This window comes from Pinus tabuliformis, chromosome 4_1, assembly GCF_031772625.1.
Source record: "Pinus tabuliformis cultivar Carrire ecotype Pingquan chromosome 4_1, CPIR1, whole genome shotgun sequence".
NCBI classification, from domain to species: Eukaryota; Viridiplantae; Streptophyta; class Pinopsida; order Pinales; family Pinaceae; genus Pinus; species Pinus tabuliformis.
Window position 1 is genome coordinate 443,642,140 of NC_142303.1, and position 20,810 is coordinate 443,662,949.

The 20,810-nt window shown below is 39.3% G+C and overlaps 1 protein-coding gene across 1 annotated transcript; it reads right to left on the reverse strand.

Moving 5' to 3' along the window:
- Window positions 1-738: 738 nt before the first annotated feature.
- On the reverse strand, window positions 739-1,221 carry LOC149176235 (uncharacterized). Its single transcript, XM_089421391.1, has one exon. The coding sequence runs from the start codon at window positions 1,219-1,221 to the stop codon at window positions 739-741; it is 483 nt and encodes a 160-aa protein (XP_089277517.1).
- Window positions 1,222-20,810: the final 19,589 nt, after the last annotated feature.

The window sequence follows — 20,810 nt, forward strand, 5'->3', positions numbered from 1 at the left end:
GTTAATCAAAACTGCCCTCTACAGCTAGAGGGAAAAAGAAGCAAAATATATATATATATATATATATATATATATATATATATATATATATATATATATATATATATATATATTTCTCCTCTGTACAGAGAGAGTACTATGTCTGTCTATACATAAACTATTTTTACAGCCGAATGATAGAAAAAACTAATACATGTTTATATAATAAGCACTTCAAAAAACATGAGCTTAGAGCCCAATTTGTCCCTGTTCTATAAATGGTCTGTGGTAATATTGATGGTGGGTACCATCAATCTCCTCCTGTATCAACTAGACATTGTCCTGAAGATGTGTTGCCTCTTTTGAAAGTTGGTCAGCCTCCGTGTTTTGTTCCCTGTAGATATGTCGACAGACAAAGGAGTCAAATATGTTTATCAACCTGTGAGCTTCCTCCAAAATATGTATGAGAGAATATGCATTGCATTGAGATGTATTGTTGAGCCAATTACATACGATTTTTGAATCACCAAATAACTGCAGGTGTATGCAATGATGAGATAATGCAAAATGTATGAGGTGTTTTGCAGAGCAGAGTTCAGAAAAATTGTTTGTACCCATCCCCAAGTTTATTTTGATTTTGAAGCAGTGTTTATCATTCAGGTGTAAAATCAGTCCCCCTCCACATCCAGAATCCTGGGCAGAGCCATCGAAATAAGCCCAAGGTTTAGATTTGTCTATGATTTCCGGGGAGATGATGCGCTAAGGGGCAACGGGGTCCTCTTCTGGAAGGAGATCATAATCTGAGATTATGTGCTGAGTGATGGATGGCCAGTGTGGTTCTCTGAGATTGAAAATGGATTGATTCCTAGCTATCCAGATGGCCCAGTTGACAAGGAGAGGCATGTTCCGGGCTTTGCCTTTATGAGCAAGGCACCATAAGTTCCAAGCATCTTGGATGTTGTTACCTTGCCAGGGGAGTAAGGAAGGGTAGTGAACAGATATTCCGTTCCATAACTCTTTAGATGAAGGGCAATACAGGAAGAGATGATCAGTGTTCTCATCAGCCATATGACACAGATGGCATCGGAAGGGGCCGTGGAAGGATCTCTTCATCAGATTGGCACCCGTAGGGATCTTGTCAAAGAGAATATTCCACATTAACAGGCGGGTGCGTGGGGCGGCCTTTAGTTTCCAGAAGGACTTCGAAGTAGGATCAAGAGATTGAGGCTTATGGGGTTCCATAAGGCATATGTATCCTTCTTTCGGGGATTAAAGACCAGACTTGGCAAGGGCCCAGATGATTTCGTCGGGTTCCTCTGTCAAGCGAATGTGGGCCTGTGTGAGGGCTTCTATATATAGCTGCCAGTCTTGTCTCCAATGCACAGGTATGTCCAAATCATAAGCTGTTTTCCAAGCTTGATGAAAGACAGTGGTGTTGTGGTGGTAGCCAATGTGCTTGATGTATATGATGCCTCTATCAGTTAGGTAGCTAATTAAAGCGGTAGGTAACCTGTGAGCACTTCTGCATCCTACACAAGGGTCCAATCCAATGCGGACAGTGTTTCCTTCCTTAATTCTCCAGGTAATTCCAAGTCACAGCATGGGGAGAGCATTCATCATTGCCTTCCATATGTTGGAGATATTGCTAGCTGGGGGACGAGACTGTCTGAGCCAATCCATCAAAGTTGTAGGCCATATATATTTTGCTAGTGCTACCCAGGTCCAGAGACTATTAGAGCTGATGAGCTGCCAGCCCAGTTTAGCAGCCAAGGCTTTCGAGAATAACTCAAGCCCTTTTATGCCCCATCCTCCCCAGCGTTTAGGAATAGCGATGCGATCCCATTTTACCCAAGAAAAAGTTTTTCTAGGTTGATTTCCCTTCCATAAGAATCTGCAACAAATGTTTTGTAGTCTGTTAAGTATGCCTTTTGGGATCCATGCAAGCATCATCCAGAAAACTGGAGTGGCCTCAATAATAGCCTTGATGAGGGTTAATCTGCCAGCCCTGGTTAGGTATTTGTGGTACCAGATCTGTAATATTTTCTCCACTTTTGCAATAAGCCATGTCCAGTCTGCTATCCTATACCCGAGAGGCTTTAAACGGAAGCCCAGATATTTAAGCCCATCATCCAAGTTAAGAGCAGAAAAAGGAAAACGCTGGGTAGTATAAATAGACTCATGCTGAGAGCAACCAATAATGGTGATGGTGGATTTACCTTCGTTTATCATCATGCCCGTAGCCTGTTGGAAGAGCTTGAAAATATTGTACATAATTGAAGAATCTCCGATGCTTCCGTTTAAAAAGATCAGAACATCATCAACAAACAGAAGATGAGTCAGATAGAAATTATCTGAGATCTTGATGCCAGTAAGCTGATGTCTGTCCTTCGCCGCATTGATGGATCTGCTCAGACCTTCCATAATGAGGAGGAAGAGTAGTGGGGAGAGGGGACAACCCTGTCTGAGTCCCCTTTCTGATAGGAAGAAGGGGGTAGCTTCACCGTTAAGAAGTACACTATAGGAGACATCCTTGATACAACTCATAATCCATTTAATGTAGGCATAAGGGAAGCCAAGGTGGGTAAGAATTAAAGCCAATTTTCCCTGTCAAATGCCTTAGAGAGGTCCACCTTGAGAATCATACCCTTCTACTTCTTAGTCTTCAGAGTGTGGAGGAGTTCCTGAGCAGTGGCAATCGCTTCATGTATCTGTCGGTGTTGGAGAAAAGCAAATTGTTCGGGGGATATATGACTAGACAGTATAGGCTTCAGGCGATCTGCTATAATTTTGGCTATAATTTTGTATAGAACATTACAGAGAGAGATGGGTCTAAAGTCATTAAAGGAGGTAGGAGAATCAGATTTCGAAATAAGGGCAATGAAAGTGGACTTGATGGCTGCGTGAATACTACCTTTCCTCCTACTGTCCTCCACGATTCTGAGTAGATCATCTCCCAAAATGTCAAAAAATGCAATAAAGAATTCGATGGTCCACCCATCCGGTCCAGGGCTCTTGTCTTTTTTGAACCATTTAATGGTGGCCTCTAGTTCCTCCTTCGATATAGCCATCGTCAGGTTCTCCGAATCCTCTTGTTCTACAAATCTGGGGAAGTATTCAGCAACCCGCATTATCTCTAGTATGTTTCCCATACCGAGTGCCTTGTAAATGGATTTGAAATGTTCGTTAGCAAGTCTAGCTAGACCCTGCTGATCAGTAATCCTCTGCCCCTGGGCATTTTGTAGTTCCTAGATGGTGTTAATGGCTTTTCTGCCATTTGCAAATTTGTGGAAGAACTTGGTGTTATTGTCTCCCTCAGACAGCCATATGGCTCTACTTCTAAGGCGCCAACTCTCCTCTCTTTCCTTTAGAATTTGTGTGCGCTTAGATATAAGAGTAGAATATAGATCCTTGTTTTCTGGTGCTGTGAAGGTGCCATCTGACGAATCCTCAAATGTTGTTATGGCTCGTTCGGCCTCCTTCAATATCTTGTCATCATTAATTTGCTTCAAGTGTGCCCATTTTCTGGAGAGGCTTTTGAGTTCAGATAATTTCCTTAAGAAACTAGTAGTATGCTTCTCATCTTCCGTGATAGGATTTGATCTCCAATACTCCGACACAAGCTGATGATAGCTGGGATCCTTGAGCCAAGATGCATTGAATTTAAAAGGGCTTTTAATCCTCGGGGTATCCTCAGAGAGTTCCAGGAAGATAGGTCTGTGGTCAGATAAACCCCCGGTTCCAACCCACTGTCTAATGCGAGGGAGGAGAGTGAGGAAAACCTCTTTTATGAGGAATCTGTCTAGTCTTCTAGCTAGGCTCTGATCACCACTTCTATTATTGGACCAAGTATAATGTAATTTGACAGGAGGGATGTCAACCCAATGATGGTCCTCAAGTAAGGTAGAAATCAAGTCGGACAGGTTATCCGCTTGGGCCGAGTGTCCCCAGGATTCACAGTGGCCCAAGGAGAAGTTCAAATCTTCTCCCAAGATGATGTTGTCTGCCCGGAAGAGTTCAGAAGCAAACAAGGTTATCCAAAATGGTTCTCTGTCCACACAAGGTCCATAAACATTGATGATACGAAACTAAGTGTTAAGAGAGCGGTCCAATAATTCCATACCGATGTAGCCTTTGCCTCCCCAGGAGTTTTGGAGAGCTAAGGATTTATTACAGAAACCAATAGCAATACTCCTCGATCTCCCAGATGCATCCGGAGCATGGAATGTCCAGTTCGGAAGCCAAGAGCGAAGAATAGGAATGAGGGTGTCAGCTGGGTAGAGGGTTTCCTGAAGAAAGATCACTTCCAGGGCAATCGAGGTGAGCAGTCTTCGTAGGGATAGTTTTTTATTGGGACTATCAACCCCTCGATAGTTAAAGGATAGAACTTTCATGGAGGGATAGGCTGAGGGCCGTCTCTAGCTCTAAGGGCCCTGTCAATCGTTTGTTGTCGCCCAAGGGCAACTTCTTCCCCCACTGTATGTCTGGCCTTAGTGAGTCGGGAGGGGCGGCCTCTAGCCGATTTAGAGGAGGTCGGGGGGTGAGTAGGTTCAATGCCTATTGCGTCGGCATCCTTTCCCTTTGTTCTGGATCGCAGAGGGTATCGAGGGGAAGAGGGAGGGGGAATGGAGGGGTGGGAGAGGGGGGGTAAGGAGGGAAGAGAGGGGGTGGAAAGGAAGGGGAGGGGGAGGATATTAGGGAGGGGGGGACAGAGGGAGGGGGAGAGTGAGGGAAGGGGAAGTGTGCATAGGAGGGAGGAGTGGGGGGAAATGCCCTGTGGGAGGGTGGGAAACTAGAGAGAGCCAGGGGGGAAGGGGGGGGAAGAGATACCCATGCAAGAGAGCGATGTAAAAATATGAGATATACCAGATACAGATGATGGAGAAGGGAAGAACGTACCCGCGGTTGAGGCAACATCTCTAGTGGTGCTTGAGCTGATGGGTAGAGGAGGTGAGCTAGGTATGGAGTCTGCAGGACGCTTATTAGCTGCCTTTGTAGCAGAAGTGCCCTGTAAGTCTCTTGGATTGCCTGGTGCATCCTCAGTCAGTAGATGTGATGGCTCTCCTTCCTTCTCCTAGGGCTGTGTTGGTCCACCCTCCGTCAAACCCTTATCTCGGATTTGTTCAGGGCCCCTTTTTTTGTGGAGGAGGGGGCAGTCCCTGAATAGGTGTCCAACCTTGTGACATCTGCGGCAGCGATATGGAATGCCTTCGTAATCAATAATCTGCTTGCGGGATGTGTCCCGCCATTGGATGGTGATGTATTCCAATAGGCCTCCTCTGGTGTCGAGATTAATAAGGATTCGAGCGTAGGCCATCATACCTGTTTGCAGGTATGATTTGTCGTATTCCATATAAGTGCCGATGGCGTTACCGATCCGTTTGAAGATGTCCTGGGACCAGTATTGCAGAGGGAGGCCTGGCAATTGAATCCATACAGGTCCAATTCCGATCTGCTCAGTCTCGGGGTCAAAGAGAGGTGTCCAACGCTTCAGCAAAACCGGGGCATGCTCAAAATGCCAGTATGAGGATAGGACCCAATTTGTGTGGTCGGCACGAGCGAATCTTAGGGCGAACCATCCCCTCACAAAGGTCTGCATGAATGGGATGTCGACCAGATGGTGACCCCATACCTCAATTTCCCAGGTCTTCAGTCTCGCAGCCAAGTAATTTCTGCCCCTGATGCGACCAACAAAGACTCTGTCCGCAAAGTCCATGGCTTCTCCCCACTGAATGTCCTCTTCCAGTCTCAAGAATATGTCGTCTGCCTTGGACTTAAAGCATTTATGTTTCTTCTTTGAACCCTGTGGGGGGTAGGGGGGCAGAGCCCTGCTATGAGACGGACCTGGTGAAGAGTGGGTAGGTCAGTGGCTGTGCAAAGAGGGGGGCAGATCAGCAGATTGGAGGGATCTGGCGAGCAGCAGGACAGTGGAATAACTGCCTGATGGGGGGGCCTGAGAAGTGAACTTGTACGGTGCAGAAGCGAAGTCGGTCACCGGAGGCAGAAGACTAGGGTTTGAGCCCGAGAAGGGGGGGTCTAAACCAGGGTTAGGGTTTAGACAAGCGGAGACAAACCCAAGTGAGGACGGAGATGCCAGAGGAGTGGAGAGAGCTGGCCAGGTGGGGGGATCATCCGGCAGGACCACAGGAGGCCGGGAGGGTTCAGCCAGGGAGAATCCGGAGCTGAATAAGCAGGTCGATGTGGAAAATGGGGTACGCCAGATGGAAACCCCTTCCAACGGGTCATCGGAGTAATCAACGGCATCCAAGTCCTCCATGGTGACAGCTGCGCCTAGGAACGAAGAAGCCCTTCTTTCGACCGCAGGAAACGGAAAGCAGACACCCTCGAACCGGTCAACACAGTAACAGCAGGCATGCCACGCTTAATTGTTTTTTTATTAAAATAAGTAATTATTTATTTACATTTTATAAAAGATGAAATAATAAATTAGTATTATTATTATTTATTTATTTTTAATTGAATATTATTATTATTATTATTATTATTATTATTATTATTATTGTTAATGGTTTGTGTCATAGACACAAATGAAGCCTTATGACTATATGAACCACATTTACTGAAATGATTATTCTTATTAAGATTATTATTTTTAATTAATATTACTACTATTATTTTTAAATATTTAAACAATATTAAATAAAATATTATAGAGTAACTTAATATTATTTTAATATATAATATAATGTTAATATAATAATCATAAATATATAATAATATGGTTGTTATTATTTATATAGATATTAATAATCAGAAATAGTTGGATTTTAACAAAATAAACATAATAATTATTAATGTGGTTGATATAAGCTTATCATCGTATATCAACCACATTGGTGAATGTGGTTGTAGATATATTTCATATACACCTATCTATGTGGGCAACATATATTCCTAGCTTTTCCCATTGTTGACCAGCAATCGATGTTCAAAGGCACCACTCTAAGGTTTTACCACACCCCACACGACACTGTGTGTCACATCCCCGAGTCATCGTCGCACTTGGGCAGGCGCACGCACCGAGCGCATTTAAATAATAACTCACCAACCAATGAGTTGGGTGGGTGCACATAATCGACGAGTTAGGAGGGGCGCACATAACCGACGAGTCATGAGGGGCACGTTTAACCGACGAGCTAGGGCGAATGCCTTTAATCGACAAGTTGAGGGGCGGAAACATGAAATTTGACTAAGCATTGGAAGGCATGAATCGACTTGGTTATATAGGGGATGAGCTAGGGAGTGACGAGCTGGGCACGCCAATTGAACATACACTTGGAGCTGACGTGTTAAAATTATGCAAAGGAGAAGTGGGTGGGTTGGTTGGATTACACCAAGTCGCCTCCCCATGACCTAAGTTTCATATATATAGACATGGAGGACGAATGGAGAAGGACCATTGAAGGCTGGCAAGTCTAATCGCATGATTGGCTGAGCGAGTGAGACAAGCTAGCCATAGGCAAGGATGAGCCCTCATTGGAGGGAAGCATTATACTTAAACACAGTTTGGAATGCGGAGCCATAGGTCAAAAGATATCCGAGTCACAGAAACAGGCGGGTCTACCCATTGGGCACGACTGGACAATTAAATGATGGGCAGGTGGACGAGTTCAAATGGGCAGACAATGTGTACGGTGCAGGTCGTGTGGTTGTGGGTTGGGTGAGCCAAAACGTTCGCAGCGCGAGTTGGGTAGCGGACATATGGTGCGATACTTTTAGCAGAGGTACATGATTGCAGCAGTAGTGGGTGCGATGAGCCAGGTAGCACCAAGGGTGAGAGAGGTTGAATGGGGCTGTGTTTGGGTCATGCAACAGGCCGACCAACCGAGCAACAAGTTTAGTTTTTTATGTTGTTTAAAACTCCGGTTGAGTATTACTTTCGGTACATTGTAAAACAACATATTGACATTTATATATTATATTTATACTATAAACGTGTCTCATGCAAATGTTTTTGTTGTGTTGAATGTTTAAGTAATTCCACAATTAAATTAAATAAAATAAAGAAAGATGAATGTTGTAGGCTTAGTCCAGGAAATGACAAAAAACTAATATGTTTAGGCATTTAGTCAGTGCCACAAGCCCAAAACTAGAAAAATGAATTAGGGCCGTGGCATATGGTATCAGAGGTAAAATGATAGCAAGATGCAGAGATCGGGTATGTGTGCAGTTTGAAGTTTTGGAAAAGAAATCTTGGATTCATAGTTTGGGGTTTCTCAACTTAGAAGTTCATGGAAAAACTATCCAAGCATTGGTGGACATAGGTACCTCACACAACTTCATGATGACGAGATTGCCAAGAGAAGTTGGGCTACAGATTATTCCGTCTAATGTGGAAGTCAAGGCAGTGAGCTCAAAGGCTAAGGTGTTGGAATTGGCAATGAAGTGCCAATTCGGATTGGAGACTGGTAGGGTTAATTGGTCTTCACGGTGATGGAGATGAATGACTTTGACATGATATTGGAGGAGAATTTTCTGAAGGGAAATAAGGCAATTATTGTCCCATTTTGTGATGAGGTTATGTTGATGGGAGGCTCAAAAACTTGGACTTTTCCTACTCATAAGCAAAGGAAGGAAGTTCGGGTGCAGCATGTTTCTACCCTAATCTTTGAGAATGTCCAAGCTTATGCGACAGTCATAAGCGTGGTTGATAGTGATGATGGAGTGGGGATGCTTGTTCCAGTTGAGATTTCCAATGTATTAGACAAATATGCAGATTTGATTCATGATGAGCTACCGAAAGAACTTCCACCAAGGCATGTAGTGGACCATCGCATTAAGCTAGAGTCAGGGAAGAAACCTCCAGCAAAAGCTCCTTATCGATTATTAGGGTTGTCATTAGAGGAATTGAAATGATAGTTGAAGGATTTGACTGATGCAGGTTTCATAGGACCTTCAAGATTTGCATATGGAGCTCCAATATTATTCCAGCGAAAGAAGGATATAAATGAGCTATGGATGTGTCGTGATTATCATGCTATTAACAAGAAAATGATAAAGAATAGGTATCCTTCACCATTAACTGCAGATTTATTCGAAAATATTCCTAAGGCCCGAGTTTTTTCGAAGCTAGACTTGAGGCATGGGTACTATCAGGTGTAGAGACTAGAAGGAGATGAGAAGAAAACTGCGATTGTGACAAGGTATGGGAGTTTTGAGTTCCTTGTTATGCCTTTTGAGTTGTGTAACTGATCCAGATTTAAGGAGGAATGCAACAAGTTACAGAGATGACCATAAATACAGAGGTGCAACAAAAATAATACTTCATTTCATTAATGTAAAATATTGAAATATGCTTACAAACAGAAATGGAAATAAACCATCTAGGGCGATGGTAGCTTATCTTTGAGAAGAGATTGGGTAGCTACATGCCTCTGAATTGTCTTACAATGAGGGTCGAAGGCCTATTTATTGTTTAGAAACCATGGAAAACCCTAAACATCCAAAAATCTAATCCTAGGAGATGAAGCACCAAACTATGGTCCTCGTTTTGGGTAAATTCATACATCAACTTCCCGGGGTCGTAACTTTGGCATATGATCTCTGTTTGACATGCACCATAGCTTGTTAAAAATATCTATCCGAGGGCTACAACTTTGGGACATGCAAGATCTGCCCACAAACCTATCTTGCTCCCAGGTTTCCCAAAGAACGTCATTTAGGGCCTCAAAATGGCTCCGAAAGTTCAGGACATGAAAAACTGTTAGAAATAGTAAATTGTGCTACAATTAAGGAAAATGAAAAACTAAAAGAGATAGTTCCGGGGGTCCAAGTGGGATAGGTGGGTGGCCACCAACATCCACCTGGATCAGTAACACTCCTGCCACATTTTTCACTTTGATGAATGATGTAATACATCCATATTTGGATTCATTTGTAGTAATATACTTAGACGATATCCTAATATAAAGTGATAACGTGGAGGATCATAATAAACACTTGTCTTTGGTGTTTGAGTCACTAAAGGTAAATCGATTATACTTGAATAATTTGAAGTGTATGTTTTCCCAAACCAAGATTCCATTCGTTGGGCACATTGTAGGCTAAGGGCACATATGGATGGGGCTGAGAAGAGTGAAGGTGATAGAGGATTGGACCGAACTGAAGAATGTCCATGATATGAGGGTGTTTGTGGGGATGACTAACTACCAGCGGAAGTTTGTAGAAGGGTACTCCAAAGTGAAATTGTCACTGACAAAGATTTTGAACAAGGATAAATGATGGAATTGGATGGAGAAGTGTCGTACAACATTTGAATACATGAAGAAGAGGATGATTACAACACCGATACTGAAGTTACCTAACATCAGGAGACCGTTTTAAGTACACATAGATGCTTCATATTTTGCGATAGGAGGAGTTATTATGCAGGATGGGTGTCCATTGGTGTATGAGAGTAAGAAGTTATAGTACAGGGAACGTCAATATCTAGTTCATGAAAAGGATATGACTGCAATCATCCATTGCTTATAGGTGTGGAGGCATTACTTGATTGGGAACTCTTTTGTTTTCAAGACTAACAATGTTGCAGTGAGTTATTTTGCATCACAACTAAAGCTGTCAGCAAAAAAAGTTCATTGGCAAGACTTCTTAGTAGAGTTCAACATGACTATTGAGTATAGGATGAGTAGACTTAATTTAGTTATAGATGCCCTCAGTAGGAAGGGATAGTTAGCCGAACTTGAGGAGGAAGAAGACCAGGTACAATGAAGTAAGATTTGGTTACAAATAACAAATGAGATGCAGACTAAGCTCCAGGAAAGCATTGAGACAGATACTCAAGCACACCACATTGTGAACTAGGTGAAGGAGGGAAAGACTTGGAGGTTTCTACTATGGGATGGACTCTTGTTCTTTGCCAACCGACTATACATTCCAAAGTCATAAGGGCTTAGGAGACATATTTTGAAGGAATTCCAAGCTTCTTCATGGGTTGTCCACCCAGGGCAATGTTGTCCTTTGGCATTATCAGAGAGAGGGTATTTTTGAGAGAAGATGTGGAAGGGTGTAGAGGAGTATGTGCATACATGCATTATTTGTCAGCAGGATAAATCAGATAACTAGAGATAGAGAGGAATGTTGCAGCCTTTACCGGTTCCAGAGAGACCATGGATGAGTGTTTTGATGGACTTCATTACTTAGTTACCGTAGGTACATTGGTATAACGGCATTATGGTCGTGGTCGATTGTTTTTCCAAGTATGTCATCTTCATTCCATCAAAGATACCTTGTGGGGCCAAGATGACTGTTGAACTATTCTTCAAACATGTTGTGAAGTATTGGGGATTCCATTGAGTATTGTGTCGAACCGAGATCTACGATTCATAGGCAGATTTTGAACCACTTTGTTCAAGTTTGTTGGGGAAGAGTTGTTGTAGAATTCGAGTTACCATCCGCAGATAGATGGGTAGACAAAATGGATTATTGCACTACTGGAGGACTACTCGAGACATTATGTGATGGCTGATAAGAAGAATTGGCCTGAACTCTTGGGTGTGGCTTAGTTTAGCTACAATATGAAGAAGAGTTCTGCAACTGGGTATAGTCCATTTGAGTTGGTGAATGGACAAATGCTATTTGTGCCATGCACCGTATATTGAGAGGTTTCTTGACGAGTCCACATGCAAAGAGATTCATGACAGCATTGGAGGAGACCTTGGAGTTAGCATGGGTGCACTTGCACGAAGTTGCGAGGAGGATGAAGAAATGTGCATATAAGGATAGACGTGATGCACACTTTAGTGTTGGGGATATGGTTTTTCTCAAGATTACCGGGGATCAGTTTCAGCCACTGAAAGGGACTACGATATCTTTGACGAGGAAGTATGAAGGGACATTCTGGGTGAAGAAGTGAGTGGGAGAACTTGCATATGAGTTAGAGCTTCCAAACCAAATGCGTTCAAAACATCCCACGTTCCATATGAGTCAACACAAGAGATGCCGACTTGATGCACACCATCCAGACAGTTCGGAACCACCGAGAGGACCATCCATGATCGTAGACAGATGAAATGTTATTTTGGAGAATTTTTTGGATCTTTGGACTACAGGTCTTGGGAGTAGCATGCGACGAGAGCTCTTCATTAAATGGAAGAATGCATTGAAGGAAAGTGGCTGAGAGATGGAGGAAGGAGATTGCAGAGTACGACGAGAATTTGAGAGGAGTAGTTGGATTTCCAAGAATGAAAATGACTTCTGGTGCAGGAGGATGTCACGTCCCCAAGTCGTCATTGCACTTGGGCGAGTCGGGCGTGCACGCTCAGAGCGTTTAATTGATAAGTTAATGTACGAGTCACCGGGGCATTTTTAATTGACGAGTAAGGCAGGTGCACATAACTAACGAGTTAGGAGGGGCGCACATTACCGACGAGTCATGAGGGGCATGCTTAACTGACGAGCTGAGGTGAATGCCTTTAACCGACAAGTTGAGGGGCACCAACATAAAATTTGACTAAGTGTTTGAAGGCATGAGTCGATTTGGTTATATAAGGGATGAGTTCGGGTGTGACAAGCTCGCTGTGCCACTCGAACCTTCACTTAGAGACGACATGGTAAAATTATACAGAGGAGGAATGGGTGGGTCGGCTGGGTTACATCAATCCCCCTCCCCACAGCCTAAGTCACATATATATTGAAGTGGAGGACGAATGGAGAAGGACCATTTAAGGCAAGAAAGTCTCAATGCATGATTGGGTGAGCGAGTGAGACAAGCTAGTCATAGGCAAGGATGAGCCCGCATTGACAGGCAACATTATACTTAAATGCAATTCGGAATGGGGAGCCAGAGGTCAAAAGATAGTCAAGTCGTAGAAACGGTTCGGTCTACCCACGAGTTGGGCGCGACTAAGCTATTGAACAATGGGTGGGTGGATGAGTTTGGATGGACAAACAACATGTAGGGTGCGGGTCATGTGGCTACGGGTTGGGTGAGCCAACATGACTGTAGCGCGAGTTGGGAAGTAGACACATGGTGCGATAGACTGGGTGGAGGTACACTATTGCAGAATAGCAGGTGTGACGAGCCAGGTAGCGCTAAGGTTGGGCGAGGCTGAATCGGGCTATGGCCGGGTCATGTAGCAGGATGAGTGGCCAAGTAGCAAGTTAAGTTTTTTATGTTGTTTAAAACTCCAGTTCAGTATTACTCCCGGTACATTATAAAATAGCAAATTGACATTTATATATGATATTTATACTATAAATGTGTCTTGTGAAAATGTTTTTGTCAAGTTGAATGTTTCATTAATTCCCCACTTAAATAAAATAAAATGAAGAAAGTTGAATGTTGTAGGCGTGGTCCAGGAAATGGAAAGGAAAGTAAGATGTGTAGGCATTTCGCTGGTGCTCCACATAGCCCAATAAAGGAAAAATTATTGGGGGCATGACACTCTGGCTTTGCGTTGCATTACATTACGTCACATACTCTACAATATCATAAGATTTGGAACTACGCTAAAATAAAAGATGAGTAGTTGTGCTCAGATCATCATGAAGTGTCTTTAAAAAGGACCTAATTTGAGTAAGAACGAAAAGAGAAATAAGTTGATTATTAGGGAAACAACTACCTGACTAAGATGAAGAGCCAAAAATAAGATGATTATTATGGAAATAACTACCTACATGTTGCCAAAATATCAATGCAAAATACTCTGGAAATTTATTGTTGCTATAGCTGTAAACATGATATTGTGGCCCTCATAGTGGCATGATGTCCTGCAATAAAACCATCAAAGTGGGTGAATTCAAGTGTTTGTATGCATGTTATATTGATCTGATAATTTAAATTCTCCATAACATTTATACTCAATTCCCACCACTCCTCATAATATGACTTCGCTAACTTTCTCTCCTTGCGCAAGCTTAGAGTAGCCTTGAAAGCTCATGATGAAATCAATTCTGTTGCCATGCCATTAATCTGTCACCGCAATTTTCACTCCCTTGTTTCTGCAGAGATATTTATTCATGCATCTTACCTATGATTTCATCAATATGAATATGTCAAAACAAATATTCAAATTTATCAAGGTTGAAAAATCAATAATGAACATGGATATCTATCATCAAATTTGTAGGAGCTATAATTACATAGTTTTGAATCTGGATAATGATGGTTACCATGTACAAAATACTGCATCTAGTGCCATTTTTGTATAGTTGAGCAATGAAAACTACATCCCCTCCATTCATATTTTTTATCGAAGTACCCATATCTGCATGCTCCACCTGCACACATGTCAAGCAACACTCTGCATTTGTGTGTTGGAGTGATGAAGAGAGATATTGGCAACCAAGGAAATGAATTAGATCCTAGCAATGCACCATTGACCTAGAAATGAATCAAACCAATAATCGCTAACTTATTCACAAACCACTAGCTTAGAATTTGCATTATCAAAAACAAGGAAATAGAGAAAATGCAGAGATGAACCCTCCATGGATATGGAATAACTGGAATCCCAATAGGTAGTGGCAATGAATCAAACTAGAAGACCCTGACTTGAATTCCTACAATTGAATTCTAATATGAAAACCATAAATTTTGCAGCACAAAATTGGTATTGTGGACATGAACAAGAATTTATTATCAACAAATGTTTGGTTGGGTAACTTGATTAAGACAGATAATATTGCACTACTTATATCTTATCATAAAAAAAACATAAAATGAGAATTAAAACAACAATGGAAATCAAAATATTGTAATACTCCATATCTATATATGAGCCACCATGGCTCATAACCTTGAAAACAAGAATGATAACTTCAATTTATTTCTTTGTTTAAGATAAGGATTTGTGATTCTCATTTCTCTATTTACTCACAAAGAATTGAAAAACTCTTACATTAATGGAACTCTCATACCTTGGTGGTTGCACAAAGTTGGGTGGAAATATCGATTGGTAGTAATAATAGTGATGGAAGTTGCACAAATCTTGACAGTGGCATTGAAACCAATGAAAAGAATGATTATTTCGTTATGGCTCAATGCACATGTCATGAAGGTGGAAATAAGACATTCAAAATATGAACGAATAAGATGGCTACAAATTGGTTTTCTTAATAATGTTTGTATATATATATATATATATATATATATATATATATATATATATATAATTTCAACATTTTGGTGTTAATAACTTGAGGGCAAGGGCGAATATAATATGTCGCTTCTATATAATTCAACAAAGAATATAATATAACCTTGAGGGTGAATAAATTATTTTCTTCTTCATATAAACATTACAGTGTGAATAAGGGTTATCTCTCTGACCTCTAGAAATTTGATCGACCAAATTCTTCGATGGTTCATGTTATTTGATCTTTCTAGTCTTCGTACTATCCTTCATGCTATCACTTGTCGTGTCCTTTTGTTTATTTATTTTACAGTATGATTAATTCTCCTCACATTTCTAAACCTACCCCCTAACAAAGGGAGACCTAGCAAAATCACTCTAGAGAATATTTTTGATTATAGAAAAATGAAGAGAGAAAAAAAGAAGCAAAAAATTAAACAAGAATTACACAATTACATTGAATATGTATAAAAATGAAGAGAACAGGGAGAAGGACAATTGAAACAAGAATTACGCACAATAATTTCGTAGAATAAGCTCGAATTATTTGCAAGATTTGATAACAAATAAAAATATTTAGAAAATAAAATAATAACATTTGAGACTGAAATCAAAGGAATTAAAGATAGGTTACAAGAATTTGAACACAAAAAAATCAATGGTGGAAGAAAACTACTACATGAGAGAAGAGATTAAAGTGTTAAAATAAAAACTAAATAATAACATATTCCATGGTAGCACCCCAAATAAATTTGATATGAAACAAGAAATGAACAAGCTAATTGAACTAGACCATGAGCACCATAAGAGAGCCTTGAACCTTATAATTGATGGTATAGAAGAGAAAAATGGTGAAGACACTTTAGAACTAGTAAAAAAACAACTAAAATATAAGTCACAAATTCAAACAACCAATCTAACTGAAGCACAAAGGGTTAGAAAAATACTTGGACATAAACATTGTCTCATACATGTCAAGGTAAACTATAATGAAAATAGAGTAGATATACTCAATAAATCCCCAAGTTTGAAAGGATCAGGAATCCTTATAAATGAAGATCTCATCCCAGAAGATCAAGTTGAACTAAGAAAATAATTCCAAAAAGTAAAGGAGGAAAGAAGGGAAGGGAAATGGGAAATCATTAGAAATAGAAAAGTTATTATTAGGGAGGGAATTCAAGAGAAAAGTAAAAAATAGGAATTAAGAACACTCTGGATCATCTTTTCAAGTTTTTGTGGCTTCCCATGGCATAAAGGACCTATGTCAATATGGATTACAAGGGATATAGATCTTATTTTCTTAGTTGAAATGTGGGATCATAATGAATATAGGGCTCCCACACATGGATGGTTTCTTTCTTTGGTCAACTTGGAATAAGCAATCCTCTCTTAGAGGTTTTGGTGTGATAGCCTCTTATATAAAATATAATATTTACCCTCACATTCAGCTTCATAATATAGACCCCCTCAATTAGTACATATGGATCAAAATTTATGATTCTAGCACCAATAAGATATTTATTGCAATTTGTTATTTCATCCCTATCAAATCTACCTCCTATAAGAGAAACAACCTAGATAATAATTGCAGCTTCAACACTTTATAGCAAGATATCCATAGTCTTCGAAGAAAATGTGATATCCTTTTTCTTTGGGACTTTAGTGCTAGAATTGCTACTAACCAAGCTATTATCCTAAGAAATAACTCTAACCCTAACCCCTTATGGCTGCCTGAAGAGTGTGACCTTGCTAATTGATTCAAAAGGTACTCTAAAGACACCACCAATAATATATTTGGTACCGAGCTTATCAAACTTTGTAGTTCACAAGACCTTATTACTTGTAATGGGATTAGTAAATGGTCTACCTCTCGCAAGATGACTTCCATTCATTTGTTAGTCAGTAGTATTGTCGATTATGTGATATCTGACACCCATATCCTCAACTATATAGTAAATCTTAACATCCTAAATGACCATAACCACTATTATAACCATATACCATAATCTCTAACAATCAAGCTTGACATATGTAACATCCAAGTGCAAAAGAATGGTGAAAGTCAAAAGTACATTTGTTTTAAGAAGAATAAAAAAGACCTTTCTTACAAGATTTAAAGAGGAACCTTGGTTAACTAACATATAAAGATAACATTAATCTCACCTACCATGATTTCACTACAACCCTTATTGCCACCATTAACAAATTCTCGACTAAGGTAACATATAAAAAGAACAATAGAACATCTAATCCCTGGTATGATAACAACTATAAAATTGGCTAAAAAGTGATAAGAGATGCTTCTAACGAAACTGAAAAGCTTTAGAAACTAAGTATGTACAAATCTCTTATAAAAAATAAGAAACAATCCTATATTAATAAGAGGCAAGAGTGTCTTCTCCACCTTTCTAAAATTTATCCTAGAAATGTTTGGTGGAATATGATTTTTCATAAAACAAAATAAAATAATACGATCCACTTGAAGAATTGGGATAATTATCTTAAGAATATTTATGACTTTGTGGACACCATAAAAATCTTCTTAAAGACTCCATTAGAGTAGGATATTTTCTCTTTAGAAGATGTGGAGTTCAGGATTAAAATTATCACCAATAGGAAAGCTAGGGATATTGAGGGCTACCAAGATGAAAATTTCAGAATAAGAAGGTCTATCCTCATTCCTCATATTCAAAAACTTCTCAATGTGCCTATAAAACATGACTTCCCTGAGCCCTGGACAAAAATCCTGATTGTGCCTATCCTTAAAAATGAGGATAAAAACTTTCCCTCTAAATTACAGACCATTATGATTAGCCGCATCTTAACCAAACTTTGTGGGCTCATTCAGGAAAAAAATATTAGTGTATGGCTTGGACACCATGGAAAAAGGGTGAAAGCGAAATATGGTTTTAGAAGACATCATTCAACTATTGACCATCTTGTCAATCTTAGGATAAATGTCGGCGAATGCCACAATAGTAATTCTGAACCATTTAGTGGTTTTGTTGACTTTAGGAAATATTTCGACATGGTGGCTCGAGATAAGTTATGGAAAACAATCGAAGAGATAATGGTCCCTCTGAAGTTGAGGGTGGTTATGACTCATCTTTATGAGAATGTTGTTGCTAATCTTAAGACAACTGATAGATGGCCTAAATAAATTAAATGCAATATCAACATTAAGCAAGGGTGTCCCTTATCCCATACACTTTTTGACATTTACATTGATAATTGATTGAATTCTATCTCGGAGCTGCAGGATACTCTAGCACCAAGCTCATTGGTATGGGCATTACTCTTCTCCTTTAGGTTGAAGAAATTATTCTTTTGGTGAGAAGGCATGAGGATCTTAATGAACAACTTAATATCCTTCATGATTACTGCTCTAAGATGAGTATGGTTGTTAATATCAACAAGACTAAAGTCATAATTAACCACGATAATTTCAGCTAGAATAATAATTGCTTGGGGAAAGTTTCTTCATACAATTACTTAGGTATTGATATTAATCATCAACTCAATTGGAATTATAGCATTGAAAAAAAATTCATTGCTGTCTGGAAAGCTTATTATGAGCTTGCAAAGAACTGTAAGATGACTGATCTTTGGGTTTGGAGTAAAAATATGTTCCTCTTTGAGACTCTTGCCACCCTTGGGATTTTATATGGATGTGAAGTTCTTGGTTTCCATATATATAGAGAATTGTGGAGGAAGATAGAGATGATCCAAAAGAAATTTACAACATACAATCTCAAGATTAAAACTAATGCTCCCTATCCTATCCTCTTGTCTGAAGCTATACTTTCCCCCTTTGAAAGCATAGCTATGCTTCACTATCTAATGTATAAGAAGAGGCTTTACAACATGGAAACCAAGAGGTTCACAAAAAGTACTTCTCTTTCTAACCAAAACCACCACCTCCATCTCAAGCGGCGTTGGAAAAAGGATTCCTAGGTATGGGATAACTATTGGCAAGTAAAAGAGGAGATCATCCTCGAGAATAGATATAATATTAAAATTACTATCACTTCCAAATTCAAAGACAAATTTTGGGATGATAAGGAGCTTGAGGGGAAAAGGAAGCTAAGGTACTATAAGGAGGTGATCAACCCCACTCTCACTAACTAGAATTATCTCTTTGTCTTGACTAGTGCTAAGAAAAAAATCAACAATGTGAAGATAAGAACTAACTCCCACGAGTTTCGAAGTGAAATTGAGTGTTGGTCTATCCCCAAAACACCCTAGGAAGAAAGAATATATTAGTTGTGTGACACTAAGAGAATTGAAGATGAAAAATAATTTCTCTTAGATTGGTCGGCCCTCACTCACATTCATTCTCATTTACAAAAAATCTACCAGACTTCCAATGTTATTGATTTGTTCAACCAAGACAACTATAATTATCTCAGAATGCTCCCCTCCCTTCTATTTGATTTTAGAAATAATATTTTAAAAAATGTCAACTAATTTCTTTTATTAAGTTCAGATAGAGACCATTTATCTTGGTGGACGTTAATCGTAATCATCACATACACACATATATTATAAAGTGAAACATTATAGAATATATTGGCCAATACTCAACTAATGGGTAGTTAAAAGCTAGAGTCCTGCCTTGGTGAGAATTAATAACCACATATCATGATAGGTCTTTATTTATATTACGTTTACAGTGGGAAAGTTCAAGCACGAAAAGTTGTTATGCTACTAACTATGATGATAAAAAAGTGCTACATAGTAGTTTATCCCTGCCGCTAAGTAAAAAAATAGTGAAAGTATCAATATATTAAAAGAAATTAGTTACTATTCTTTGTAATATATCTTTGGGGCTCATGTTTGACAATGGAGATTACACTTAGATTGCATTGGTTGAAAACTGAATCATGGTAGTCGAAATTACACACAACCAAATTGTTTTAAAATATGCTCCTATAAGATAGACAACTAACATCATTTATTAATTTTCAAATTATGGCATTTGTTATTTGATGATTTGTATGGTAATTTTATAATTATGTTATGTAAATGTGAAAATATAAACATGAATTTAGAAATTTGAAATTTTTAATATTTGAGATTATAAATGATGATAATTATATTAGGTTATGTAAATTGTATGGTAATTTTATAATTATGTTATGTAAACCAACCGAAACAAAACTACACTCAATTAATTAAGTTTAAATTATAAACCTTGGATCAATACAATACCATGACTTGGTACCTCACCAAGCTATGTTAATTCAATAACTAGATTAGTGTAATCTTGTACTTTTATATATATTGAAGTTAAAGTTAAAATAAAAGAGGATTGATATTAGGAAGGGTAATTATATTTTAAATATAATTATGCGTACCCATGATATATACCATATGTAAAATTATCAAATTGATATACATTCATCCTAAAAAACAAGGCCATGATACTAGGGCCAAATCTAGAATTGGAGCATGTAGCTTAAAGGATCCCCGGTGCTATCAAATTTTGGAAAGAGTGAAGATTTTACACTTGCGTGCAAGAACGTTAAAGCCCATCAGTGGTTGTACTTGAACCACTGTAATAAATAGGATGGTTGTAATGAGTGCCTCTGTTACAAAGATATGAAATCTACATCTCGCAAGCTCAAGTGTCTTTGATATTAGTTCTTTATACTGATTAATTATTAAAATAAACAAGTCATGATGAGATTTTTGTACTTTTGGCTCTTTAATCAATGAAATGAGCAATAGCATGTTCAA

Coding starts and splice junctions, on each gene's coding strand:
- LOC149176235 (XM_089421391.1), bottom strand. CDS start 1,221: ATGGAACCCCATAAGCCTCAATCTCTTGATCCTACTTCGAAGTCCTTC.